General features: G+C 44.6%; 1 protein-coding gene across 4 annotated transcripts in view; it reads right to left on the bottom strand.

Moving 5' to 3' along the window:
- Positions 1-2,699: 2,699 nt before the first annotated feature.
- The window catches only part of LOC138570755 (SURP and G-patch domain-containing protein 2-like), a 1,010,309-nt gene continuing 994,517 nt past the window's right edge, over positions 2,700-18,491 (bottom strand). For all 4 annotated transcript variants that reach the window (XM_069649142.1, XM_069649143.1, XM_069649145.1 and 1 more), the window contains one exon: positions 2,700-2,936. In XM_069649142.1, the coding sequence (XP_069505243.1) occupies positions 2,907-2,936 (30 nt within the window). In that variant the 3' untranslated portion in view covers positions 2,700-2,906. The remainder of the gene's footprint in view (positions 2,937-18,491) is intronic.

The following is an 18,491-nucleotide window of genomic DNA, read 5'->3' as shown; positions in this document are numbered from 1 at the left end:
ATCCCGTTCATCCCCTTCGGGAACATGTTCAGCCGCTAACGCAACACAGTTCCACAGAGTGTGCGTGAAACGCGACAAGGCACAAATGGAGTTGGCCGCCTGAAGCGCCATACCACCAGAAGAAAACACTTTCTTCGCCTAGCCATCAAAACGTTTTTCGTCCCTATCAGGAGGGATGGTAGGGTACGACGCCTGCTTCGCCGGGGGCGTGGCCGCCTGCACCACCAAACTCTCCGGAGTGGGGTGCCTGGTCAAGTAGCAGGGGTCGCCACTGGCTGGACGGTATTTTCGCGACAAGGATCTGCCCACCGCCGGGAGACTCTCCGGAGCAGTCCAAGCCGCCGCCACCCTTCGCTGTAAAGCCATATGGAACAGCAGAACCGGGTCAGTTGGGGGACCAACATCAAGGATGTCTGTCAGATCATCCTGCACAAACTCCCCTGGGGGAGCAGACCACCCCAAGTACTCAGAAACCCTAGCCATAAGGCGCCGGTACGAGGAATCAGCATGAGAGCCAGGCTCAGGCCTACAAAACTCCACCTCCGGAGAGGTGTCCAGTCCACTGGCATCATGCAGTGACTGTCTCAACTCGTCAAACTGACTATGGCCCGAGACAATGTCATCCGGAACCTGACTAGGAACCAGGCCATCAGAATCCTCATCCGCCTCTGAAATATAGTCCAGGTGGCGAAAAGAAGGCACTCGAGAGTGCTTGCTCTTAACCAGAGCCTTCCTAGGGGGTCCACCCGTGCCCTGGGGTACCTCCGACACGAAAGGCGTCGAGCGAATCGGCGCCAGCGTCGAGAGAACCGGCATCGGCGCCGAGAGGATCGGCGTCGAGGAAATCGGCGTCGACGTCAGATGCAGCGCCTCCAGAATCGGCGGCGTCGACACAGCCCTCGAGGCCGGAGCCCCGAGCGTGTCCCTTGACGACCTGAGCGTCGACGGCATCGACGACTTCCTCGGAGCCAGAGCCTCGAGAAAGCCTGTCGACGCCCTCGACGCCACAGACGTCGATGCCTTCTTTGAAGACCTCACAGGTGCACACGGTCTCGAACGAGTCGAGGACCGGGACCTGGAACGGGTACGTCGAGAACGAGTCCCCTTGTCCGAACGGGACCTCTCCCGTGACTCGTGCCGACCACTCTTGCGAGCGGTGTCTCGACCTCACACGACCGACCCCACTTGGGGGCGCGGACGGCTGAGTACCCTGCGACTCAAGAATCGCCAACATCTTCTTCCCGAAGGAAGCCCATTCCTCCGGCGTCGCACGGCTGGAGGGGTAAGCGACGTGCCGGGCAGAGCCCTCCGAAGAGGACCTGGAAGACGACCGGTGTCGGCGCTTCCGAGAATGCATCGAAGAGGCTGAGTGGCGAGACCGACTCCTAGAAGGAGACCCACGAGACTTCCGACGATGACACGGAGAGTCACCCCTCGAATCATCCGTCGAAAGCCCCGCAGACTTCGACTTCCGGGGCTTGGACACCCGACCTACCGACAACTTCTTACGTTCGCGTAAGGCTTTGGACGTGAGCGACTGGCAGTCGATACAGTCATCCGTGTCGTGGGCCTCCCCGAGGCACCAGAGGCAGGCGTCGTGCAAGTCCGTCACCGACATCTTGGACCCACACTCCCCGCACTTCTTGAAACCCGGACGCGGGGTCGAAGACGAAGTAGACATCTTCAGAAGGAATTTCACAAACGAACAGGTTCGAAGAACCGAGAAGAACAGAACTCCCAAGAGTCGAGGAGTTTTAACCGAGAAACACGAAGCAACCCGTTCGCGGAAAAAACGGAACTGAGGCTATGGGCGTTGTGCGTCCTACTTATCACATCGGATGACGTCGGAGGAGGTCCTCGACGACGGCGCATCGACGTCATCGACGCAGGACGCAGACGCCGAAAAAGTTTCCGAAGCAGCACAGCTGTGGTGATTACATGTCATAGATATGGAATACGTCGGAGGACCCAATCCCCTCGAAACAATATTTTTACTCAAGGGGGGACACTTTATGAACACGTTTGAAGACTATTGTCTTACATTAGTAGCACAGAGAGAAACTAGCACAATGACAACAAATAAACATTCATAATAAACTATTTTCTAAACATTATTTTTGGTCAAAACATAATAGATCCGGAGACCAATGCTTCTGTAAATTGCTATTTTTTTTTAATGTATTTATTACCACTGTTAGTATTGTAGGAGCCTCATGGAAAATTGTGCTTCACTTCCAACTTTACAGGAGAGTTCAGTCAAAATAAGCTCAGGCCAGGGCTCTTTCTTCCACATACCAGCAGAACAAAGGTTATGAAACATATGTCTTCAATACATATTTAATGGTTTCTGTAAAAGAGGATACTGAAGTGGGCTATTTTGTGTCAAGAAACTGGGAAGGAATGAGATCCACAAGTAGCACTGAGAAGAGCGAATTAATAAACAACCGTTTAAAAAGTGATACATGAATAAAAATGGTGCAGTGAAGTTCACAAGGGTATTGGAAGTGGATGCTTGGTTGACCAGTGGAAATTAATATTCACAAAGGGACTGAGTCGGTTGGAGAACGTGCAGTTCAGGTGTCAAATGTTCTAAGCAACTCCAGTGAAGAGGGTATGCTTGCTTCAACTCTTGTGGGGAATACAGCATTTGAAATTTCACTGCATTCACAAGTAACTGAAAAATTAATTTTGCAATGTACCAAAATTCAAATAAAGATTTATTGAATGCAATGGTAGAAGTAACATCGTCAGTGTTTTATTAAAAGTGTGTTTTGTCATACAATGGAATAAGCATCTTCCACTAGTGACTACTCAAGCGCACACACAATTATAAAACATATTCTACAGGCATAATATTTGATTTAAACAAAATTTTAAACACAGAACTGAAGGAAGATTTTTATTGTTCATCCAATGAAGCCTTGATGGGACAGATCCTGCAACAAAAAAAGGTATAATCACTTGTTTGAAGAAATCCCCTTTATACATTAATCCATGTTACAATATTCATGTTACATTATGATTAATATTGGGAAACAGTGAATTAGCCATGCGACTGCTGTTAGATTTCTCGCCAGCCAAATGGCACCTGAAATGCGTACGAGTCAAAGATATTTGGCAAAGCTAGTAGACATGTCAGTGTGCCAATTAAGCATCTTTTTAACATCAATCTTTGAAAGCAACAATCTACTTTTTGCCCCTTCAGCTCATTCGATTTATTGTGTCTCGAGACATTACAATGTACTTTGTGGATACTGCTTTCCGAATTCACACCAGTTATAATTCCATTTTCAAAATTGCACATACCAAGTGTGGTGCACAGTGATTAAACAAGATCATCTTGAACTTGTCAGAGACAGCAGGAACTGTACAAGGTCCTGACTATAGCTAAATGAAAGTCGATGTTCTATTGGTGGAAAATGGAGAAACTATTATACAGCAGCGTATAACACCCTATACTTAATACACAAGGTGTTACATCTAGTCAGCATAAAAGCCTGAAATCTTGTATTCATCTCTAATGCAGAGACCATGTTTGTGCAAAGAACAATTTATCGCACTAGGTCCCCCTCATCAGTGTCTGAACCGCTCCAGGTCAATCGATTCTGCGTTTATTTCGATCTCTTAGCACCTGGATAGCTCAGGTTATATGAGGAAAACATCACTTACCTGTAACAATATTTTCGCAGCAATACAATTGGTATACATTCACATACTAGGCACAATACTATCACCTAGTGTCTGGATTAAGAAACAGAATCGTGATTGCCTCAAAGTGAGCACTACAGGTGTAAAAAAGGAGCAATGTATTTATGAATTGGTACTTTGTAAGGCACTCTAGGAAATCTAATCCATGGAGCTCTGGATGAAAAGACATGGAGAGTCAATAGTCTGTGGCAGTCAACCAAGTCCTGGCCGAAGATAAATTTTCTTCAACTTCTTGTTTCTCCCCTCTCCCTCCAGCGAATTTGAAAAGAGACATTCGTAGTGTTATTCATGTGCTATTTGTTCAACACGGTTCTTACCCTAGACACATATCCCTCTGCCAACTATGTTCCCTGGTCAGCTTGTTCGTGCTTAAAGAAAATCTAAATTGCCACTTTCAAGTAGCTTAGAGGCACCAGAGAGAACAGCCCAGACTAAATAGGTTTAATGATCTTAATCATGTAGGAAAAGACTCCAAATTAAAGTCTGTCCCTACATACTGAAGAAACAGGAACCACATGGCTGTGAAACGTGGAGTTGTACTCCATTTATGTCACTTTCACCCTCGCTATCAGCGACCACGCATTACTCGAGCACATATTTCAAAGGTATATTTCACTTTCTCCAGAGGGAGTTTATACACCATTTTGCTGCTAAAAGAAGCAGTGTGATCGATTTACTAGAAAAACCACAAAGAGGGTATTCAGTGCTGTGCAGAGCTCCCATAGTATTTTAAGAGGATTCTCTAGGGAAGGAAAACTCCGTCTCCTTAACCACTGATTGTACATCAAAACAGAAATCCTGTAAATGTGGGCAATTATATACATATATGTGGGACCTTGCTGCCCACAGGCCCTACAGCATCCATTATTCTGTAAAGAATGTCTGGCGTGCAGTGCCACCTATACATATGCATTTACCAGAATTCGATGGACTGAACATTTACATAGGAGTACGCTGCAAGGTCCCATATATTTCTCCACAGATGGGCTGCAAGTTGCACACTTATGCCTTTCCTCCATCCTTCCCTATATTTCTCCGCTGGGATCTACCGTTTTTCCCAAAGTATCCATTACACTGTTGCTATAATAGTTATTAAGACATTTAGAAGTGGTTCTAAAACATGTTAAGATAGTAAAGCTTTTCTGAAGTTTCCTGGGATATTGCACTCAACTATAAGCAACATGTATCAATACTAATAACCACATAGCAAACGATACGTAGTCATGCCCCTGGTCAATAGCTCTAGCCTACAGTACACTTACATTCAACAATTTGGCACCTTACATCGGAATTGGATCTGTGCCCCTATTCATTAAGTCTGGGGTATAGTAGAATTAGGATACTTGGAAAGAAGGAGTATGTTACAGGGTTAGATCAGAGTAGGCATTGTTTCTAGAGACCCCCTTTGAACCACGTTTCCTGAGATGTCGGGGAAGTAGGTTCAATGTGGATTTTTAATGCCAGCAGATAATCAATAGTTGCGCCATTTAAAGATATATGATTCACATTAAAAATCCTGCACCACAATTGGTCTTGAGTTATTGTTATGAATTTGCTAACATATTTGTAAAATAATTATTTCCTAAAGGAGATCAATTGTGGGCATTCTACAAACAGATGTTTTAATGTTTCCATCTCATCTGCTTCAATGCACTTAGCGGTTTTGATTTTAATGCTATTTGTACTCTCATGGGTCACAGGTTAAGGCAAATTCTCATTAGAATTGCAGCGTATTTGTTATCAGCGAATTCTAGTAAATACACTGGCATTTGGTGAAGTGATTTCAAACAAAATTCTCCAGTTTCAAAAATTGCTTAACTGTTGCACTTATCCCAAGTTGAACACCAGTCTCGCAGCCATAGTGTTTTTGTTGTTCCCCTATCCGGATTCTCAACAAGTAATTGTTCACTGATATCCGCCTTTAAGATTGTCATGGGGTAGATTTTCCACGTATTTAAGGATTTATCCTTTTTTCCTTCTAATGCAGCAGAAAGAAGCGGGATTAGGTTAAACAAAACCAGTCCCAGTTCATATTGAATAGTAGCAATTGGTATTTTTTTTGGTAAAGATAATATCTTTTCCCAGTATATGCCTTCTAGCAGTTCCCATTTCAGATAGTTCTCCAGAAGCTTGGCCTATGCTCCATTTGTGATCACCGGAACAACCTTTTGTTTATAGAAATTTACAACCTGGCGATGTGAGAATTTTCCACATGATTTGTATTAATTTACATTGGGACGCTAGTATTTGCATTTTGAATTTCATCTCAGTTTTATATGGATGATCTGTCAAATTATTATTAATATTTTGTCCAAGATATTTGAATACATTCATCATATGAACTGCAAGCGTCTTAATTGTCCACTTAAACTTCTGCGTGGATTTGCTTTTGTTGGTATACATTATCATGATATTTGATTCTGGGTGTTAATCATCAAACCATTGCATAATGCATACTCTTCCAAGGCATTACATTTTCTTAGGAGTACTATGCGGGTCTGGTGAACTATGACAATGGCATAAGCATATAAAAGCCACAATACCAGCCCATTACCAACTTTAGATGGAAACGATAGAGTTAGGTCTAGAAATGTGTTAATGTGCTTAATATAGACGTTAAAAAGGGTCGTCAATAATCCATCTCGAGGTAATTTGATTTTGATGGACGTATTTGAATAAAATTGGTATACCAAGTTTAGAATGTAGGTGGGACAACCTGCATCTATTAGTTTAGTCCACAGCAAGTCTCTCGAAACCGAGCCGAAGGCTTGTTTGCAATCTATAAAGGCAAAAACAGTGCCTGTTTGGTAGATATAGCTTGTTTTTTATGGCAGATAAAAGAAGCAAGTTAATTGATATTCCTAGTCCTTTGACAAATCCTGACTGGTGGTGATCGAACAAGTAAGCTGTGTTAAGCCATCCAATAAGATCTCTCAAAACTAGTCTTGCAAAATATTATCCTGGTATGTCCAGGAGGGCAATTGGACGATAAATCTATGGGGTCATTTCCGTTTCCTTTCTTAAATATTGGTATAATGATTGACCCTTTCCAAGAGGCCAGAATCTGACCTGTATTTTGAAAAATAATTTCTAAGATGGTATCCCATTGATCAGGATGGGCTCTGGTATTGCTAAATTTATAGATTAACAAGAGAATATCTATACGGTCAAACACTAACTTAGTCAGCTTTGTTTTCCGAATTCGGGGACAGATGACCTGCCAAGCTGCTTTAGAAAAAAGAGCAGAAAAATGGTTGGTCATTGCTTGTTCACTTAATGTGTTTACTATCAGGGCAAAGGAAGCATAAGGAGACCCCACATTTCGTACTAAATTTGTTAATTATCACAGCCAACATTCTTTCGCCATCATTTTGTTTTTTGGAGAGTTTCTATTGTTTGATCACATTTTTATAATAAAATGTGTACAGAGTCACGCTGTATCCTCTTTTACGTCAATAGATCATTTATTAAGATTCTTAATATTTCTGCGGCTTACGCTTTTAGGGATTGAGTCATCGAATCAAAAGCATGTTTGTGTTTCACCATCGGACGGAAACCCTCAGTGGCTATTTCAGTGATCAGGTTAAGAGTGTATATGTACCCACGGGTTGTAGACGATGACAAGCAAGTAAAATCAGTTTGAAGTTAGTTTATGAAGGAATCTAGTTTAGGGACAAAATTTCATTCTGTTTCTACCTTCATTTAGTGCAATAGGGATATCAAAGTATTCGAGGTTTGAGTTCAGGACAACCCCATATGATTTCTAGTATATTGTGATCGCTAGATAAGGATGGAATAACAGTAAAGCTTTGGACTCTTACCCTCTCTGGTGGAGATGAACACAGTCCACAATCACATAAGACTAATCTTTTTTCCATGTGGGTGCCGGAGGTATAACGCTGGTCACTGTACCATTTAACATCGTAAGATTCTGGGCAGTCATGAAATTAATCTACCTTATTGCTCTCTGTGTAAGTGATTTACTAGTATTTGGAATGCATCTAATGTTCAGATCACCCACCACAAGAGTGGTTTGAATCTGTTTATCATGTGCGATCAGATCCAACATTTGATCGATGAGTTGAAAAAATGTAATGTACGAAATGGCCACCTGATTCCAATATAAATTAAAAATCGCTGTGTATGAACGTAATGGAAAATAGGGATCTGCTGATAGTTTGGTTAAGTGAATGCCGAGATGTGGCGCAGCCCATGCCTCCAACTTAGTTCCCAATTCCAGTTTTACCACTGTCGTCATACCTGCAGCTGGGCGGCCTTTGGCCTGCTTTGTAGCTGGAATCCATGATATTTTATAATTTGGCCGGATGGGTTGTCAAGTTATCCATGTTTCCTGAAAGGTAATGTCAAATTTGGCTAGCAGAGGTTGAACCTTCTAGTAATCTTCTGATTTGGAATTGTCTCATGGCGTTAATGATTTTTGATACGGGTGGTATCCCTAATGGCTTTTATTAGCCATGACCATTTACGCTGACCTGGAGACTAGGAAACATCCTTGAAATAGACTTAGAGATAATTGCCCTCATCCCCGCACTATTGATATGCAAGGGATCAAAGTCGGTCTGGGGTGGAGGGTCATTTGTATTCCGTGAAGGTTGGGTTTTCTGCCTCGTATTGGCTCGATTTGTATCTCTTTCAGGATGTGCTTCAGCTGTAGTGTACTTGAATTGGGTTGTCTGATTCAACTTTAATGTATTTATGCCTCTTTGTACTTGAAGGTCAAAACCATAGTGCAGAAAATTGATCTTCGTGTTCCACAGAAGTTCTTTTACAATCTGTGAGGGGATGGTTAGCTCCGCTGTGTCCAACTTGGAGTTATCAATGAATCGTATAGCTTTGATAGCTTGCGATTGTATAGGTTTTAAGGTTGATATGGATTTAAAATCAGTCAAGAGTGTTGTCTGGTTTGGAAAGGGATCAACTTTCGGGCTTTTAGTCATTTTTAATATTAAACTGTCCGTATATCTCAGAGAAGGCTTATTAGGATTATTATTGTCATTTCTGGTGTGCCCTTCAAAACAGACTGGACTTTGTATCCAGTTCCTCGTTCGTGGGGATGCATTTCTCTCTGGGTTACTTGAGTTTTTTTAATGAGTATCTTTCCTATTGGTCCGACTACGAGAATTATTCGTGGCTTGAGTAGGGCGTCAAGTTCTTCTTTGCTTCAAGGTCATAAAATTAGGAAATTCATCTCCCGATTCAAGGGTGGTTGTTACCGTCTAGTGTTGTCCATCCCCTGAGGTTAATGTAAGCTTTCATGTATTACATCTATTTGTGGAAGAGATGTGGTAGAATATGTGGAGAGGTTAATAAATTCCTCGTTCTTTTCCTCATCTAGGTTTTTTGTCGGAGTAGTTGGTAGTGCAGGAGAATTTTCAATGAGTATTTCTGCAACCTTTTGGATAGTATCATTAACCTCTACAATGGAAACTCCTAGATTCGATTTGGGTGCTACAGTTAGAGCTGTAGTGGCGAGTCCCTCAATAAATGTCTTAGATTTGTTATTGCTTGTTCTCGTTAGGGGAAGCTGTTTAGTTTTTTTGGTTTGTTTCAAAGTAGTATTTCTGCTGGGTTTTTTGTGTTTTGTCGGTCGAAATAAATCAAACAGTGGTGCCGAGTGAATTACCCCACAGGTTGGTTCTTGCTCTGCAGTAGGATCAGTAATCTCGGTTCTACTGAATGTTAAAGAGACATTTTGTGGGCTCAAAGATTTTCTGGGATGCATCATCTACTATTTCACATGTCTGGGAACCAGGGTCGGATTGGCCCATTTGCCACTCGGCCCCTGGCCAGGCCGAAATCATGTGTAGTCCCCTGGGGGCCAGTTTCTGCCCACGCCTAAAAAAAAAAAAAGTTTGAAACAAAAAGCACCCGCAACGGCATAATTCATCAAAGCAAGATAACAAATGTTACCTTGCTTTGATGATTAATTTGCATGCATGATGCATGCATCATTCACATGCTGCTGCAGTATACGGCCAACTTTGCACCAGACCGGCAGATTAATTTCACTAGTCTGCTGTTAAATCTCAGTTACTAGTTTAATGGTATGCACTACAGTGTAATTGCTCAGTTTACTATAGCTGATATGATAGCTCAGTGGGTTGAGCGCTCGCTGCTGCGATGTTTGTGATCTACAGGTTGCAGGTCCGGATCCCAGCAAGGCCATCTCAGCCTTTCATCCTTCTGAGGTCGATAGATGAGTACCAACACAGGTTGGGTGATATTGTGTGCATATTTGTTCTATAAAAAAAAAGAGCTTAAGCGTAAGTGCTACACAATAACATCATCATTTGGCCTTGGACGTGTGCTTGCATTCAAAGTAATGTGGTAATATGGGCCTATGCACACATATTAATGATACATATGGTGGTCCGTTCTTGTATGAAATGTATATGACCTCCTAAAAAATCATCGGCAGGTGAGTGCTTGCGGCCCCCGACCTCCATTTTGCCCCGCTGACCCCCCTTCCCACTGCATCCCTTCCCCGAGCGTGTCCCTGCTCCCTCCCGCCTCCCAACCCGCCCACCGCCCGTGATTGGTTACTGGGCTTCCGGGCCCAGGGTCTAGCGACCCGCGCTGCAGGCGCCCACTGCCTCCTAAAAAATCATCGGCAGGTGAGTGCTTGCGGCCCCCGACCTCCATTTTGCCCTGCTGACCCCCCTTCCCACCGCATCCCGCATCCCTTCCCCGAGCGTGTCCCTGCTCCCTCCCGCCTCCCAACCCGCCCACCGCCCGTGATTGGTTACTGGGCTTCCGGGCCCAGGGTCTAGCGACCCGCGCTGCAGGCGCCCACTGCCTCCTAAAAAATCATCGGCAGGTGAGTGCTTGCGGCCCCCGACCTCCATTTTGCCCGGCAGCCCCCAGCGGCTAAGGGCCCCGAGGCCAAGGGCGACTCCAACAGAGGCAACTCCAGGAGGTGTCGGCAGGTGTCTGCAGGGGAAGCCACCCCAGTGACCAGCCGTCAACCAGCGACTACAAGGACCAGTAAGGTAGGAGGGCCGGGGTTAGGAGAGGTACAGCTTTACACCAGATACCTAACCCCGTTGCCCCAAACTGCATTTGATAGAAGGGCCGCCGCACCCAAATTGCATTGTCTATTCTCCAAACTGCATTGATGGGCTTTTCTCCCACTATACAGGTGTCTCAAACTTAGCAGGGCCGCCGTGCCCAAAGTGTATTGTCTGTTCGCCAAGCTCCATTGACAGGCCTCTCTCCCACTATACAGGTGTCTCTCAAACTTAGCAGATAAAAGGGCCGCCGTGCACAAATTGCATTACCTGTTCTCCAAACTGCACTGATAGGCCTTTCTCCCACTATACAGGTGTCGCAAACTTAGCAGGGCCGCCGTGCCCAAAGTGTATTTTTCTGTTCTCCAAACTGCACTGATAGGCCACCCCACACTATACAGGTGTCTCAAACCTAGCAGGGCCGCCGTGCCCAAATTGCATCGTCTGTTCTCCAGACTGCACTGATAGGCTTTTCTCCCACTATACAGGTGTCAAACTTAGCAGGGCCACCGCGCCCAAATTACATTGTCTGTCCCCCAAACTGCATTCATAGGCCCCTCTCCCTCTATACAGTTGCCTCAAATTTAGCTGGGCCGCCGTGCCCAAAGTGCATTGTCTGTTCTCCAAACTGCACTGATAGGCCACTCCCACACCATACAGGTGTCTCAAACCTAGCAGGGCCGCCGTGCCCAAATCTGCATTGTCGCTAAGGGAGACAGAGAATAAAGAGAGCCACTGTTAGAACCCAACTACATAACTATACAACCCTTAACTCCACCCTTACACCCCGACCAAGACAACAACTAAACTAAAACAACTCAGAATCGTACAATGCCGCGCCAACGACCCACCCAGAGGGAAAGAAGAGAAGAAAGAACAAACACCCCGAAACTTCAACTAAGAACAGCAACAACAGAACACACCCCCACAGACAGGTTCAAAGATCGGACCAACACTGAAAGAAGAGACAAATCCCTTTACCTAACTCCATACCTCACTGAGACCTACTCACCAGATCGAAACAACGCAACGCCAAAACCAACTACACTGAACAACCTACCAACATCACGAAGAATGACAAACTCCACCAGATACAACATGCGCACAACTGAAGCGATAACACCATACATCACCAAAGCAAGAAGAACCCCCCAACCCACAACCATGTCCCCTGGAAGACGAACCAGATGAAAACAAAAACCCTAGGCTAAACCTAGAAGTACTACTTGAGAACGCTGACAACCCGAAACCTGCTCCTGAACAAGATCAGAAAACGACCCTAACAAAAAAAGGCAAACCAAGCTACACCTCTAAACTCCACTGCAATCTAATAAATGCAAGATCCATGTCAAAACACTCTACAGAGATCTTCGACCTACTCGACGACAACGGCATCGACATCCTCTTCATCACAGAAACTTGGCTGGACGACAACTACAAAATCACACTCCAAAGCTGCCTCCCAGCAAACTTTAAATGTCTTCAAATAAACAGGAAAAACAGAAAAGGAGGAGGCATCGCAATAGCATTTAAAGAGCAGCTAACAATAAGAACAGACGAACCACTCAACATCCCCAACTGCGAGTCCATGGTCATACACCTAACAACTAGCCCAAAAACCAACATAACATTCATCCTGGTGTACAGACCCCCAACTTATGATGCATCCTTCGTCGACAACTTCATAGAAGCCATAACCAACATAGCCATCAACCACGAACACCTAATCATACCGGGGGATTTCAACATCTGGTTTGAAGACAGTCATGCCAACTCCTAAAACTCACTGATTGAACAACTCGCCACCATGAAACTACGACAACTAGTAAAAGGGGCAACTCACTCGGCAGGACACACCTTGGACGCAATATTCGCAGAGGAAAAACTCATCACCATGGCACCGCCGATACAAATACTGTGGAGTGACCATCTCATCATCCCATTCGTAATCACTCTGCCTACTCAAGTCTACATCCAACCTCCCAAACTCACAGCCACCACAAAAAAACTGGAAAGACGTCAAAAAAGGCAACCTATTCGAACAACTGGAGTTAACCAAGCCCTCAACAACAGAACTAGCTGACCTAGACAGGAAAGCGGAGATACTACACAAATGGATTGCAGATACAATCGACAAGATGGCCCCAGAAAAACCATTCACACCATCAAAAAAAAGAGCAATGGCAAAATGGTTTACCCCACTACTAAGCACCATGAAAAAGGAAAACAAAAGATGGAAACGGAATGGAGGAACGATTACAATCCAGACAAAAAAACAATGTTCCAGAAGCACATTCGCGCATACAAGAAGGAAATTCAAAAGGCAAAGAGAAAGCATTATGATGACAGAATCACAAATGCCACCAACACACAAAAAGAAATGTTCCGTATCATTAAAGAAATGAGAAACCCACCAGGCAGTGACAACACCCCAACCCCCTCGGAGAAACTATGCAACAACCTTGCAGACCACTTCAAAAAGAAGATCAATGACATCCGACAAACCATCCAACAGAGACCAACCAGCAGCGACTTACAACCACACGAACCCAAATCAGAACCGCAGCAAAAACTCAATAACTACCCTCAAATATCAGCAGAGGCATTCGCAATGCTAATAAAACACAGCAAGAAAGCGGGCTCACCGATGGATCCCTGCCCCCCGGACATCTACAAATCAATCCTCGGACAAGGAACACCAGCAGAATACTTCAGAAACCTTCTAAATCTATCACTGGCAACAGGGACAGTACCAAGGATCTTCAAATCGGCTTACATCAAACCACTTCTGAAAAACACAAGCGGGGACGTAGATGACCTCTCCAACTACAGACCAATCTCCAACATCCCCTACCCAGCCAAACTCCTCGAAACCTACGTATACAAACTAACCCAAGAATACGTTGAAGAACACCACCTGCTAGACCACGCTCAAGTCGGCTTCAGACCCACAAGAGGTACAGAAACAGCACTACTATCCATCTGGGATGACCTAAAAACAAACGCAGACTCCAACACAACATCTGCCCTTATCCTGCTCGACCTCTCAGCAGCCTTCGACACAGTTAGCCATGACACCCTAACCAAAAGACTAGAAGACATAGGCATAACAGACACAGCGCTACGCTGGACTAAATCATTCCTAGCAGACAGAACTGAAACCGTCTGGATCAAACCCTTCAAATCCTCACTATCTCCATTGTACTTCAACATCTACCAAACCCCTGTAATCAGAATCCTCAAGAAACGCAACATCAAATGCTACAACTATGCAGACGACACTCAAATCATCTACAAGATCGAAGACACCCAAGCCGATCATTCAAACCTAACCGACTGTCTAAAAGAAGTCTTCAACTGGATGAATGCCAACAACCTGAAAATCAACCCAGGAAAAACAGAAATCATGATCATATCCAAAGACCAAGAGAAGGAAACCGCCATCCCGTGGCCAACGGAAATGGGATCTATACCATCACCATCTAAGGTAGTAAAAAATCTGGGAGTCCTGATGGACAACACCCTAACCTTAGAACCGCAAATAAACGCAACAGTCAAGAAATGCTTCTTCCTCCTCTACAAGGAAAGAAATATACTACCTTTCCTCTCCTTCACACACAAAACACTCACCATCGTCGGCCTCATCATGTCAAGTATCGACTATGCAAACAGCCTCTACCTCGGTATACCGGAATACCTACTGAAGAAGCTACAACGGATCCAAAACACTGCAGCCAGACTACTCCTCAAACTATCCAGAAGAGACCACATCACCCCGGCCCTAAAAACACTACACTGGCTCCCAGTAAAACAGCGTATCATCTTCAAAACAATGTGCATAACGCACAGGGCAATCAGCGGACAAGGAGCTGAATTCCTACAAAAAAAAATAATCTACAAGCCAACGAGACCACTCGGGTCAACCAACGAAATCCGACTGGAACAAAAACCTTACATCAAGAAGAAACTCGGAGGCACCGCTTTCTACCACTTAGCCGCGAAAACCTGGAACAACATCCCAAAATTGGTAAGGAACACCAAAGACCACCTTAAATTCAGAAAATTACTAAAAACCTACCTTTTCAACACCGGAGACTAAAACCGAAACAATAAGACAAACGAATCATCAAAAAAGGACAGTGACAAACCGCTAGAACCGACAGAAGTACCCTGGGCACCAGCAGGGCTGACGCTGGACACAGGGGTCCACCCGCGAGACCCAGAGAAACGGATACAACTACTCCAGCCAACCCTTACCATCCCCCACCGCCCTCACAGCCACAACTAGGTCCCACGAGGCTGTGGAACAGACAAGATACCACCAATCACCACACAACCGGGTGTATGGACACTAGCAGCTGCGCTAGTCATGTGGAGGGGGGGAGGAGCATGCAAGGTTATTAAGGGAGCGGGCGGAGGGGACAGCTAGATCCTCAAACGGCCTCGAATGGAAAATCGGGCACGTACCTCCTGAGGCTCAGGGTGTACAAGCATCCCGTCGGGTAAGATTACACGAGCCCAACCGGTTCAGTCCAGGATAGAGATGACTAACGAATACCATTAACAATTTCCTTCTCTGCATACACCTCTCAAACTCCAAACCAAACACAACCACAAACCTCTAGCGCAGCAAACCGCACGAACTTCACTACACTGCAACAACAAAACAAAAACACAGACTCGCACATCAGCACACGACGACTACCGGCCGCATACACCCCAGGCCCAGCCGACGGAACCACCGGGCTGAGGCTGCCAACAGCACATCACTGCAATCTTGCACTTTTCCAGCCTCCTCCCACTAACCCACCATCCCCCCCCTCTTTCAGAGCCGCCAGAGCGCCAGGGGACCACTCCGGTGGTGATAGTGCGCGGTACAAATGACCTTTAACATTAACATTAACATGACATTAGCAAAATCATAACCATATTTTTCGTAGTGTACTTAGGCTATTTGATGCCACTTCCTGTTCTGTCAAGGGGTGAAAGGTTGTGTTTCATCACTTCCCGGGATGTCACTTTCGGGTGGGGTCAAATGACATCACTTCTGGTGATGTCAGGTCAAGGATCGCAAGGGGTAGGTCAGTTTTTGAGGCAAGCCTATTTCTTGTTCCAGTCCGACCCTGCTGGGAACCCACCCGATGTCCACCATTGGTTTTGATCTGGCTAATTGTTCACCTTGATTTAAGGTAGTGGTGGTTTAACATGTTAAGGCAATCGTTGGTATGCCAAATCATTTCAGACGTCAGCCAGTCTACTTTGGCCGATCAAGTATTCAGTAACAATGCATGTTGATTCCCCCCCAATCCCCCTAGCGAGTGATTCATATATTTTGACAAGGCTATAAATGCCTGTATTAATGGGCGATAAGGTGGTCTCGTACATATAGTTGGGTGGATGGATCATCCCAAATGATGGTCTCTGGGTGGGTTTAACAAAAGGACCTGGCAGAGGAACACGATATAAAACGAGGAGTTTGCTGACTCAGGATATAAAAATCGGCGAGTTTGATAAATTTAAAGGTGGGTTGGATGTGCAATTTCCCATTTGTGTTTCATTAACTGTGTTGGGTGATTGGCACGATGTACTAGTCAGTTGTTCCAGCATTGCGTTCTCACCATTCGATTTGTAATGGGTGACTGCAAATTAGTTCAGTTTACAAAATCTTGTACTGAGAACTTTAAAATTCAGTTATCAGTAACCTGTTGTCCTTCATTCCTTCATTTAGCACCGACAGAATTTCAGTGATTGAGACGCAATGATCTTTCTTGCGTTCTAAAATCTGAATCGGTTCAGGCATAGCGGCGGCGGGCACCGGCACATCTACAAAGGTAGGTGTCCCTATACAGCCTTTACCGGTTTGGTAAAAGGTCACAATATCACCAGATAGCGATTGTGAGCATTAGTTTTTTGGATGCCACAGACTGCTAGAAACTCTTCAGTTCATTAGAAACTATGTGTATTGGATTCTTATGGATTGCAAACACTGTGGCTGCATGTTCAGGCATGGTTGTAGTTGGGGTGTAGAGCGCCATAGATTTTGTGCTCTACTATTTGTGTAAAGGAGGGGCTCATTGTTCGCTGAACAGCAGAACAGCACTCCCACAATGCGCACGCTCCCGTATAAATCGGATGCTGGGAGAAAGAGGGCCGGGTTTAATCTGTCGTCAAAGATACGTAAAGAAACCTGTGCTAGTATAACCCTAGTTGCAATCAAATGATAATAATGACGGGTGTTTTCAGTGCAGTGCCTACCCCCAAACAGTCCACTGTACAACAGCACAGATATTGCTCCACAACACTGTAGAAAGCACGAAAAGTTCCAACAGTAGAAGGAGGGAGGACAGGACCCAGACACAGCAGAACAGCACTCTCCAATGCATTCCCAATTTTATTTTGATTTGTGTTTTGTTTTGCAGTGCACAAGGGACCCATGGGTATTAAAGCACAAGATCCAACTAATGTAAAAGAAGAGGGAATAAATTAAAAGAGGTTGGTCTTAATTATTTCGAATGACATATCAAAGATATGACAACATCGTACATCATTCCATAATCTGGTTGCTAAGAAACTAAACAAATTACCCAGGGCCCTGAGCTGTTGGTAGCAAGGACTGGCAATGGAACTGCAAGCATTACATGCTAAAGGTCTACTGGCAAGATGCCAGTAAAGGCAGGCTTTCAGAGAGGAGTGCATAGCCGTACATAGATTTGTGTAGAAGTATTAGAGATAAAAAAAATGTCTACAGGCGTTAATAGGAAGCTAGTAAAAGTTTATAAGTGCTGGAAAGGTATGTTGAGATCAATATTTTGTAGTATTTGGAGCTGATGAAAGTACTCTGTTTAGCTCTTAGAATAAGAGAATTGCAGTAATTTTGTTTTACGCCAATAATGGCACTAGCAATAGCAGCACAGTGAGTTCAGGGTAACCGTGGTCATAACTGTCGCAAGAGCTTCAGATAATAATTAGCTGTTATTTGCTTCTGCCCTGCACAACAGAGTGGAGTCACAAATAAAAATGTTTTTATACGGTACACAAATAGAGTAGCATAAATTAAACATCAGGGTACTTCGAGAGTGCAGCAGTGAGAGATCGACACAGGTGCTATTTTTGTTGTTATACACTTTTATTCAAACAAAAAGTGGGGGTGGGAAGGCCTCACTAGCACTAATGCTAAGAGGGGTTTCCCTGCCCATACATCAATCTCAAATGGGTCCGTCAGGATGTCAAAATAAAGATAAGTCCACTGTAGTTTCAAAACCTTAACTCTAGCCCTCACACTAACAGCTCAAGAAAAAGTGCAAAGGGTTGTTTTCTAACAAGCTTCTGTATAGTACTTCTCAAATTTCCAAACACAAAGTTCTGAAGGGTGCAAAAACAAACTAAGTCCCACAGGGGTCAAGAGAATGTCTACCTTCTCTTGACTTGGCACAGGGATTACAAGTTGTAGGAGAAATTACTTATTTCCCTTCGTTCTTTTTCCACTTCCTTGAAGGGCTCAGAGAATGTCACCCAGTCTCTTAGCTTTGCCACAATGTTCACTAGCTCAGGGGCGGACTCCCTTCCCCAGGTTTCTCTTCCTTTGCAGAGCCAACCAGGTTCTCTCTTAACCCTGGTACTGTGTCTAAGAAGAAGAATAACAACTGTCCTCCATATGCGGGTGCAAGTCCAGGCTCGTTTGGATTCAGCAGTTCTCCTAGGTAGACGTGGTGCACACTGCTGCCAACTACTACCTATTACACAGTCAACCTGGTT

Source organism: Ambystoma mexicanum, chromosome 1p (genome assembly GCF_040938575.1).
Source record: "Ambystoma mexicanum isolate Mex_15411 chromosome 1p, UKY_AmexF1_1, whole genome shotgun sequence".
Classification (NCBI taxonomy): domain Eukaryota; kingdom Metazoa; phylum Chordata; class Amphibia; order Caudata; family Ambystomatidae; genus Ambystoma; species Ambystoma mexicanum.
This window is presented reverse-complemented; position numbering and strand designations above follow the sequence as displayed.